This window comes from Botrytis deweyae (assembly GCF_014898535.1).
Source record: "Botrytis deweyae strain B1 chromosome Unknown BDEW_004, whole genome shotgun sequence".
Classification (NCBI taxonomy): domain Eukaryota; kingdom Fungi; phylum Ascomycota; class Leotiomycetes; order Helotiales; family Sclerotiniaceae; genus Botrytis; species Botrytis deweyae.
Genome location: NW_024066211.1, coordinates 1,580,413 through 1,590,862, shown reverse-complemented (window position 1 = coordinate 1,590,862; position 10,450 = coordinate 1,580,413). Strand labels below are relative to the sequence as shown.

General features: G+C 42.3%; 6 protein-coding genes across 6 annotated transcripts; 1 reads left to right on the top strand and 5 right to left on the bottom strand.

The window, feature by feature from the left end:
• Positions 1–586: 586 nt before the first annotated feature.
• EAE98_002481 (uncharacterized protein) lies at positions 587–2,310 on the bottom strand (the record flags this gene model as incomplete). The annotated part of the gene is made up of 2 exons (XM_038950101.1): positions 587–2,074; positions 2,131–2,310. The coding sequence occupies 2 exons, from the start codon at positions 2,308–2,310 to the stop codon at positions 587–589; spliced, it is 1,668 nt and encodes a 555-aa protein (XP_038813840.1).
• A 269-nt stretch (positions 2,311–2,579) lies between these two features.
• Positions 2,580–3,440, top strand: EAE98_002480 (uncharacterized protein; the record flags this gene model as incomplete). The annotated part of the gene is made up of 3 exons (XM_038950100.1): positions 2,580–2,866; positions 2,917–3,052; positions 3,141–3,440. 3 exons carry the CDS (start codon positions 2,580–2,582, stop codon positions 3,438–3,440), a joined length of 723 nt encoding a protein of 240 aa, XP_038813839.1.
• A 53-nt stretch (positions 3,441–3,493) lies between these two features.
• Positions 3,494–4,939, bottom strand: EAE98_002479 (uncharacterized protein; the record flags this gene model as incomplete). Its single annotated transcript, XM_038950099.1, has 6 exons — positions 3,494–3,962; positions 4,027–4,116; positions 4,171–4,247; positions 4,298–4,595; positions 4,658–4,814; positions 4,873–4,939. The coding sequence occupies 6 exons, from the start codon at positions 4,937–4,939 to the stop codon at positions 3,494–3,496; spliced, it is 1,158 nt and encodes a 385-aa protein (XP_038813838.1).
• A 338-nt stretch (positions 4,940–5,277) lies between these two features.
• Positions 5,278–6,225, bottom strand: EAE98_002478 (uncharacterized protein; the record flags this gene model as incomplete). The annotated part of the gene is made up of 2 exons (XM_038950098.1): positions 5,278–5,423; positions 5,484–6,225. The coding sequence occupies 2 exons, from the start codon at positions 6,223–6,225 to the stop codon at positions 5,278–5,280; spliced, it is 888 nt and encodes a 295-aa protein (XP_038813837.1).
• Positions 6,226–6,494: 269 nt separating this feature from the next.
• Positions 6,495–7,326, bottom strand: EAE98_002477 (uncharacterized protein; the record flags this gene model as incomplete). The annotated part of the gene is made up of 2 exons (XM_038950097.1): positions 6,495–7,253; positions 7,303–7,326. 2 exons carry the CDS (start codon positions 7,324–7,326, stop codon positions 6,495–6,497), a joined length of 783 nt encoding a protein of 260 aa, XP_038813836.1.
• Positions 7,327–9,255: 1,929 nt separating this feature from the next.
• EAE98_002476 (uncharacterized protein) lies at positions 9,256–10,179 on the bottom strand (the record flags this gene model as incomplete). Its single annotated transcript, XM_038950096.1, has 2 exons — positions 9,256–9,380; positions 9,432–10,179. 2 exons carry the CDS (start codon positions 10,177–10,179, stop codon positions 9,256–9,258), a joined length of 873 nt encoding a protein of 290 aa, XP_038813835.1.
• Positions 10,180–10,450: the final 271 nt, after the last annotated feature.

The following is a 10,450-nucleotide window of genomic DNA, read 5'->3' as shown; positions in this document are numbered from 1 at the left end:
TCTTATATTAAATATATTATAAATTTATAATAAAATTTTATAATTTATTTTTAGCAATTTTTGTTAAAAAGTTATTAAAGATTTTATAAAAAATTTAAATTTGTATAGGATTCTTATATAAATTTAAAAATCGATATTTTAAAGCTCTAGTTTTCAATACAGAAAAATCCTAAAAATCTGAAAATTTCAGAATAAGCTTAAATCGATCTAAATTATATATATACAAATTTTTATTGAATTCTATTTATAAATAAAAAAGTTATAAATTCCATTTTTGGTATAAAAAGTGGCCTAAAAGGGGGGTGGCCCGAAAGTGGGGTACCCGACTTATCGCTCTAATTTAGGAACCTCGGCTACTCCGACATATTTCTACGGCAGCCAAAACGACTACACAGGCACGTGACAGGAAATATACGACAGCACAGCACAGTTAAACTATCGAAAGACTTTCTGCATCGTAAACTCCTGTTTTATTACATCCATCAATTGGGATATTGGCATTAATGATTATAAGTACATAAATAGCTGAGAAAGGATAAAAGGATTCATTTGTCATTCGAACTAATCGCAATTCGCTCTCTACAACTCATTCCGATGGCTTTTCCAATGATTCAGAGTTCTTCCCCAATCCATCATCCGCGGGAGCTTCTTTCATCGATTTCCATTCTGTTCCTAGAGCCCCGATGATAGATGTACAACTTAATGCCAGGGCGACATAGAATGTGTTAACAACAGCATTGCTATATATCTCTAACACACGTGGGAGTTGGCTTTGATCAAACAACATCGGAATATTAGTTGCACCAGTCTGCAGTAGAGTACTCGTCTCGACATTCGGAAACACTGTGTGTATATCCACCAACCCATTTTGGAAGACACTTTGCGATACCGCCACGAATATTGCACCACCAACCATTTGAAAGAGACTTATCAAGGCCACACCAAATGGGACATCTTCACCGGGTAACACCGCCTGGACGACCAACATAGGTTGCTGTAGGCTACATCCTATGCCAAACCCGAAGAGGACTTGATATCCAATCCATTGTGATGAACTTGTATTAACATCAAATGTGGTGAGGAGGCCGGAACCAATTGATGTCAGTACAGCTCCTGTGATCATCGCTGGGTTTGTATAGCCGATCATGTTCGTGAGAGCTCCCGCAAGAGCAGACATAACAATGAAGGCAAGAATAAGTGGAGTGAGCATCACACCTGATCTGAGCGCGGATGCGTGCCGGATAGCTTGAAAGTATATTGGGAGATATGTAACGGCGACGAACATTGCTGCAGATGAACATGCAGCGAATAATCCTGCAAACCACAGACTTCTACTCTTAACGATTGCGGTTGATACAGTCTGGGATCCCTTCAGCCATCTCTCCATGCAGAGAAAAACTAGGAAAAGAACCCCAAACACAACAAGGAGCGCAATAACGCGAGCACTGTTCCAAGGGTCCTTCGAGCCTCCCAGTTGCAGTGCTAGAATGAGGCATACCAAGCACGCAAGAACCATGATCATCCCAGGAAGGTTAAATCGTTTCAATTTTTCTTTAGCAGAAAAGCCTGCTGTACTTGGACTGGAAATCTTGGCCACAAAAAACGCCACGGCAACCATAGTAAGAACCCCGAGGGGAAGATTGATCGCGAAACACCATCGCCAGGTACTTTTATCAGCAAGCGCTCCACCAATAAAGGGTCCAGCGACACTGGCCAACCCAAACATCCCAGTAACAAGGCCGAGAAGACCTGCTCGCTTTTCTAATGGTGCAGATTGTGCCAGAATCAAAACTGCTCCTGACATAAGTCCAGCGGCGCCGACTCCTGCGATAGCTCTCCCAAGAATGAGAGCAATAGAATTAGGTGCCGTTGCACATATGAGCGAGCCAATATTGAACACTAACAAAGCGCCGAGGTATACATATTTCACTGGTGCAAGACTATACATCTTCCCGTAAAAGAGTTGAAATGTTGCAGTGGTAAGCAGGTAGGCGGATGTCCACCACCCGACATCGCCAAGTGCATGAAAATCATCGGATATTTTTGGTACGGCTGTCGCAATAATGGTTTGATCCTGTATTTAGACTAGTCAGATGAGAGACTTGAAAGGTTGTAGGAAGTTATATGTACCAAACCGCAGAGAAACACTGCCATGCATTGTGAAAATACAATAGCAGACAACCTTAGTGGGTCAGGGTATTGATGCGGCTGATGCTGTTGGTTGGTTTCATCATCGTGACGAGAAGCAGTGACTGGTCTTTGCGATGTAGTTGCCGTGGCGTCTTTCTGTTCACTTTGATCAGGTGTCATTTTTTGATGTGAATGCTCTAGAGAAATCCTTGATTCTTCCTGTTTAGACTTTCCGATAGAAATCGAGCTTGATTTTTTGTTAGATTGACAACAAGAGTTACAAGACGAATGCAAGTGAACATGGGGATTTTTTCACGCCGCACGCAATGTCCAGGGGTTGCCAAAATAGAACACCGATCGGCGAGTACTTTTTTGGCTAAAACCCCATTCAGCCATAAATCACAAACACGCACAAAAATTCATTCGCACCGGAAATTATCACGTTAAAAATGGCCGGTGTAGATCTCTTTGAGTCAAGTACAGACAAATGGTACTTTTCCTATGGATCCAACATGTCACTTTCGGTCATGATGAAACGCGGCGATCTAAACCCGCGCCGCGTGGAGGTTGCTTATTCGGAGAACTACTCTCTATGCTTCAATGTGTCTGGAATTCCATATACGGAGCCAGCGATGGGTGGTATATGTGAACGAGTTGACGTGGACCAAGAGCCTGTGTACGGCGTTTCGTACTTGCTCACTGAGAAAGAGTTCAGTCGACTAATAGCGAGCGAGGGGTAAGTAAAATGTTTCCATTCCTAATGCGCGCTTGACTAAATATGGCAAGTGGAGGTATCGCCTATCGATCAATTCAGATTGATGTAAGCCTTCTCAGCGATGGATCCAATCTTTCTGTATATACTTTAGCTCCTCGGCGGCCTGTGGCGTATGGGGCTCAAGCCCTTCCTTCTCCGCGATATCTGGTAAGGTGTATAGCTAAAACCATTCTATCATTGGCTTTTACTTTCTTATGATCTTGATCTCTGGTTCATGGGTTGACTTTACCTATAGACCTTGTTGATTAATGGCGCAAGTGAGCATCATCTTCCCCAACACTACCAAGATATGCTTCTTCAGCACCCAACTTTTACACCTATACAAACAAAGAGGTGGCTTTTTGGTCGATGGCTGTTCGGTGTAGTGTGGCATCCAGTTAGTCGTTTCATTCAAAAAGGAGTACGTAAATACCGCAGCGATTCGGGCCATGTACCAGAGTGGTTTCTGATAGGCTTTGACTGTTTACTTACGCTCATGTGGGCACATCACGACTATATTCACGGGGTTTTATGGGGCCGTGGCGATGGGCGTTAATAATGGTCTCCAGTGCTCAAAGTAAAATTCATTTCAGTTACATGCTCTTGAAGCTATGATTCTGCTTCTGGATATACTGATTTAACTAAAGCACAAAGCTCTTTATCCCACAGTAGTTTGACCTCATCTTCCAGCGGGATTATTTTGTTTCCATAGCATGAAGCTGCTTTTTCCACCCCTTTCAAAACGCGAATGAGATTATATCCGATGATTTTCTCCACGTTCTCTCTGGAAATACCTCTATTCAGCATCGAAGCCACAAGATGTGGATATTTCGAAACATCTTCCAAGCCTTTCACGGCTTTAAACATTCCATCATAGTCTGATCCTAAACCAATGTGCTCAAATCCTATCTTCTCAGCAACGTACATTATGTTCTTGATGACATCATAAATGCTAGCAGCTTCGGGTTCGACATTATTGAGAGGAGGAATGAAGCTGATCATGACAATTCCTCCATTGACTTTAGTTCTATCTAAAGCCTCGTCACTAATGTTTCGGCCGCTTGCCACGACTCCTTGACTGTATCACTGTCAGTTACCGTCCAATATATTACGCAACATTTGAATTCAGTTATGATGCTTACCATGAAGAATGGGTAAAGGCAACGGGTCCGGTAGAAATCTTTAACGTGTCTAATACTGTATCATTACTCGCATGTGATAAGTCGACTAGCCTAAAGCCTGGTTTTAATGTTTCTTTCGATTTTTGCGTTGAGCAATTTACTTACATTCCTATCCGGTTCATCTCTCGAATCATTGCTTTCCCTGCTTCAGATAATCCTCCATGGGCAGGCGCTTTCGCCGTCTTCGCTTTCGTTAGCAAGTGCTTGTCAAATGATCTAGATTCAATCCTACTGCACTGTCTGCAAACATGTTGTTTTGGCTATGAACAACGGTTACATATCTCACTCCTAGTTTATGATACATACGCAAGACACTGCTGCTATTTCCCACTTGGTGCAAACCTTCCACGCCGATGAGACAGACGAATTTGCGCTGTTTAAATATTCTCAAAATATCATCTGCCTCATTAGCAATCTCCCACTTCTCTTTGTAAAGCTCAACTAATCGATAGATCAAGTCAATCTGCTGTAATGTGTCTTTGACAACCTCGAAGGAGCTGCTTTCATCGGTATCGTCGTCTGTTCGTGGACTAATTAATGCATCAGCTTATTAGCGAACACAGCATCTCAAGGGAAAAAATGGACAATTTACCAGGGCATAAAAGCACTCCAAAATGCGCCACCTGATTTTCCCTGCATAAGTCGTTTAATATCTACATGACCTGCCAGATTTTTAAGTGGCTCAAATCTTGCATCCAGAGAATTTTGATAATATGCTCGAATAAGATGAGGCCAATCGTTATGGCCATCTAAAAATACCAGTATGCGTTAGGTTCTTTCAATGTGGCAATAAGAGACCGCTCTTACCGATAAGTGGTACGGAATCCAAGATATCAAGTGCCTCGTTGAGGTTCTCGATACTAAAACAGGCCATGGCGAATGATATTCTTTGAAAGGATTGAGTTGAATAACAGGAAAAATTCTGGGCACAATGGGAAAGTCTTACAGTTAGCTTGGTTTCGTATTGAAATCCGACTCGGCGCCTATACTTACACAATGTTTTTTCACTATTCTATGCGAGAAAAAAAAACAATTTAAGCACCGAAAGAATTTGCACAGCTCGCGAAAATATCACAGACAACCAGCACGGCCATGCACGGCAGTCAATTAGGCTTTAACCCCGAGAGTTCGACTTCTTTTATCATTCGTTCCAAATGTGAATATCAGAAACAATTAATTGGTTTAAAATCTCCACTAGTTGATGCGCGATTCTTACAATGATGCATGAACTTCAGTCTGGGGATCCTTTCGCGCAACAACAACATGAGTACGCCAGCAATTGCCTACTGTTCTCAACTCCTTCTCTAAGTCTACTCTTAATTGGCTGAGCTCCTGCGCTGATGGGAAGCCTGGTAATGCTATTTGATATATTAGTCTACGCTGGAATAGAATGAACCTAGAATAGTAGAATAACTCACTACCAAGAAGGACTTGGGCACCATCAAGTAGAGCGAGAAGTACCGAAATAGCTCTCTCGCTTTGTGCTTCATCCTCCTCAAGCGGTCCACATTTATTTACAATGATAGTTTCGTGCGCTTCAGCAGCGCCGGCTTGCTTTAACCAATCCACAAGTTTTGGACCGGGACTGAGATTGTGCCCCATCATTCTCCAAGCTTTTGCCATCGTATCGCGGAATGATTGCATGGCTTGGTACTCAGGGCCTTCGAGAATTGTCTCCATATCTCCATCGTGAAGTTGTATATATCCGCCAGCCTTGACACAGGCCAAGAGCTTACCGATTGCATCAACACTCTTTTCATCATTGCAAACTGGTAGTACGAATCGTTGATGCACTAAATCGAAATAGTTTTGATAGTCTTCGGGCCAAGAATCGAAGATGTTGTGAACAACAAGCTCGACGTTAGCTGGTTTTTCTCCAAGAAAATGCTGCGGAGAGATATCGGCCCCTATCAGTCTTGAAGTTGAGGATAGTGACTGTGCCAAATCTGCCAACCAATATCCATCGGCAGTGGCTGAATCGAGGACCCTAAGATGAGGATTGGAGAAATCAATAGGCGCGAGCACAAGTTTATTGCCCATGTTGATTTTGACTAGCTCATGCTGAATTCTAAGGCGTTCGTATTCTCCCGTGTGCCGTGGACCTTTGTAGGTATCCTTTTCATTGAGGGGGCCATTTCCAGTCGTGGATGTAGTGTCCATGATTGTTTTCTGATTCTTTATCGCAATGCCGAAACCATTTTATGTGTAACATATTTATAGGTACTTTCCAGTATCGAATCGCAAACTTAGCATAACACCAATGCGATTATTGTCCTGTCTCCTTCGGTGATTATTGCTTTCCTGGCGAAAAAAAAACTCACCGACATTTATTATACCGAGAGAGTGCCCGCTTGTGAGATTATCTCAACCTATAGAACAATGGTAAGAAACGAATCGTCAGGCAATTTCAATATGTCCTCTGGTGTAAATTATAAATTCGAGGCATTGAATCTCATCCTCGCCTCGCTCAGTAAGCTTGCCAGACTATCTAGCTGCAATTTTATGTACTGTGCTTGATGACCCTCTCCTTTGAAACTTTCCATTCTTTCTCGAAAACTATCAATTATTGCGGTATTTTTCGCCAACACACCGGCCGTTAAGACTGTCTTTACTATTGTGGAATTTTCGTCCGACGCAGTATACTCCCCGTACTTCACCGTGAATTGAGCAAACTCTCGCTGAGAAACCAGCGAATCCGCCCAGTGAACCATGGTGGTCATAATAATTGAGGACAAAAGAAGAGTTTGGGGATCGGAAGAACATGAGAGACATTGTAGGGTGGCCAAAGAAGTTGTGAGAACATTTTGACTATGGTGAAGTTTTGCCTCTATTCCCACTGGCGACTCTCGTTGCTCTATAGCCCGAAGCTGACCCATGCAATCTATGAGATTCTGCATACACCTGCACGATTTCGTTGGAGGTCTTGAAGAATGTATCGGATAATCATTATTTCTCTGTGATAGACTTATTGATCCTCCAGCGTTCTCAAAGCTTACAAGTGTCGAAGAAGTGGGTGTTAAAGGGCCCCGTATACACGCGGCTGCGAGGGAGTTAAATGCTTCTAGTCGATCTTGATTATTTTTATGCCCGAGTGGCAAGGAATCGGAATTTATGCCATTGTGAATTGGTGAATGTGTAGCTGGTGGGGATAGCAGATGTCTCAGAGAGGGATCCAAGAAATCATCAAGCTACAAAGTGGTCAGTGTACAAGTCTAAGAATTTCGAGATTAACCATACAGACTGTTCCATGATATCGGACATGCTGATATCTGACGTGATTGAAAAGTCCATGTCAAGCATTGGGTACTGCTGATGCAAAGACGTGTCGAGCGCCCGTTGGGATTGATCTTCGAAGCTTCTAGAATTGCACGGATCTGGGGATTTCTCTGCTGTTTCCGTGATTTCGTTCAATGTCTCAGACCCATTGGACTCGGGAGACTGAGCTAAGACAATTGTAGAGCCGATACTGCATGAGCGTTCGCTTCTTAAACGCCCATTTCTGCTCAAAGCAAGAATACTTCTTGCGTGCTGAACTTCCTCGGTCTCTGTCGTAGATCCATCGACAAGCCTTCTCAACTTTTCTATTGTTTTCGCATTCAAACTACCTTTTGGTTTACCTAGATTGGCACGCACGCTGAAGCGGCAGGAAACACTAAGTCGGGTACCCCACTTTCGGGCCACCCCCCTTTTGGGCCACTTTTTATACCAAAAATACACCAAAAATGGAATTTATAACTTTCTTATTTATGGATAGAATTTAATAAAAATTTGTATATCTATAATTTAGATCGATTTAAGCTTATTCTGAAATTTTTAGATTTTTAGGATTTTTCTGTATTAAGAATTAGAGTTTCAAAACATCGATTTTTAAATTTATATGGGATTCCTATATAAATTTGAAAATCGATATTTTGAAATTCTAGATCTCAATATAGAAAAATCCTAAAAATCTAAAAATTTCAGAATAAACTTAAATCGATCTAAATTATATATATATATAAATTTTCATGGAATTATATTGAATATTGATAGAGATATTAATAGGCCTAAAAAGTGATTTTTGGTGTGAAAGAGTGGCCCAAAACAGGGGTGGCCCGAAAGTAGGGTAACCGACTTACTATTAAAGATTTGTTATTCTCTCGAATCTCAATTCATTGACAGGGTGAGATCAAGTATACTCACTCTTTTTGGCACTTTATACAAGGATTTCCACCCGAGCATCGAATTTTGGCACTATGGCATCTGTCGCAAGCGGCTCTATATCTCTTAGCGCTCTGTTCAGTCATTTCTGGCTGTGGCTGTGGTTGTTCCGGCATCTCCAGGCGAGTTTAAAGCGATGATCGGTTGTGAGGTTGTGCAGAATGATGATTGAAACGTGAGAAGAGAGAACATCACACAGTATTAATTAATTACTAAATCTCATATCTTAATGCCATGCCATCACAGTACTACGGCACTAGAACTAATTTTCACGCCGCAGGGCTGCTTTGATACGAAATTTTGATGTTGCAGCAGAGGCAGAAGTAGAATTACACGATCGGTCATAGTAACGTTTTGAAGAATCAACCCCGTAGCATTTGCCGAGCGCAATGCGGGGAATGAGATACGGGTATTGCCTAACGTAAAAATTCAGAAAGGTTATCCAGTCACGACTACTTGTGACTCCCACGCTACAGAATACTACTGTCGCAATTGCCACCCTCATAATCCTTGCAGGGATAGTTATCATAACCTGATTTGACAAAGATAGGCAATAGTAAGCTCATCGGCTATTATTCATGTTGAAAATGGATGACCTGAGCGAGTAATATACGGGAGCACCTCTCGTACTGTGGATAATATCATCAAGATTCCACCAATAGACGATATGACCAACAAGAAAGCCGGATACTTTAGGTGTCAAGTTCGCAAAAAAATATGGTTTCAAAATTATTGGTATAGTAGTCGAGGATCTATTTTTTCAGTTTGAATAATCTCGCATAATTCCTTGAAGACATCAAGCCATATTTTAGTATGTCCAGAGAAATGTGCCAGAAGTCAACGATGGAGCCGCATGCCTGTCGAGGAGTAGAACCGTATAAAAGAATACTTCAAAAATCATGACTGATTTATGTTGTACTATCTGACGTGCATGATGCATCTCGATTACACTAGCGCGCGGGCAACATTGTTTTTAAAGCTTCGGTTACTTTAGATTGGTTTCTGACCTGTCACCACCCAGAACCTCCAGGTATTGCCAATCTCCGTCATCTCCTTAACTACAGCCTCTTTGAGGGACTCAAACTCTTTAGGTGTGTACCAATAGTTTGGGGTTTCTGTAAGATGTCAGCATTGAGAATCACCTATGCCGGAATTGTTTATCTTACTTGATCCAATCATGGCAAAGTTATCAATCATGTTGGTAAGATTATTCGTCGTGCTTATCTGATCTTCAAGCGTGGCGGCTTGGCACCCCATTGGGAAAGATAAGACTCTCTCTTGTATATTGACGGCGCCCGAATCACGTAGCCAGCCCGCAATAGATGGCCCTGGAGAAGGATTCATACCAGCTTCGGTGAATCCTCGCTGCATGTAGTTCATCATTCTTGTCATACCAGGATGTTCCTCTCCGCCATCGTAAGATACAAGATCTGCATCTACCAATTGGATAAAACCACCCGATTTGACTAAACCAAAAAGCCGTTTCACTATGGCCGCTTCTTTTTCCGGGCTGAACATGGCGAGACAGTAACGCTGATGGACAAGATCATAGGCATTTTGGTCTTCCACAGGCCATTCGTCCATCACTGATTGGACCTTGAATGTGATCGCACTTGGCAAGTCTTGGATTTGCTCAAAATGCTTCTGGAAAATATCGGTTCCCACAAAAGAAGCCTCCGGAAACTGCTTCAAGGCATCGACCATCCAAAGACCATCGCCGGTTGCGGAATCGAGGATACGAATTGGCTTTGTTTTTGGAAGAGGTACTCTAATGAGAACTCTGTTCATTGCTGTCATATGAAGCTCATGCTGCTTGCGCAAACGCTCGTACTCATTCTCCTGTCTAACTTCCATTCCCTTGTAGAGAGCGATGCGCTGGGGATCAGCTTGATCAGCTGCAACTGAGGAACTCATCTTGCCAGAATTGGTCTCAAACAAGTTGTTGAAAATAACTTCAAGATGTTTCAAATAGGAAGAGTAGCGTGAAATTTCATTTGAATTCGAAGGAATTCAACATTCAAGAGGTACTAGGCTGATTGGTGCATTGCCAAATTTGACGAACAATATGCCGCAGATGACATGACATAATTTTGTTGGCCGAAGCCGTTTCCCCTGCCTTAGGCAGTGATAAATTTGTTGAAGCTGACACGATATTCACCGATTCGGCGTAGGATTCTTGAATAGA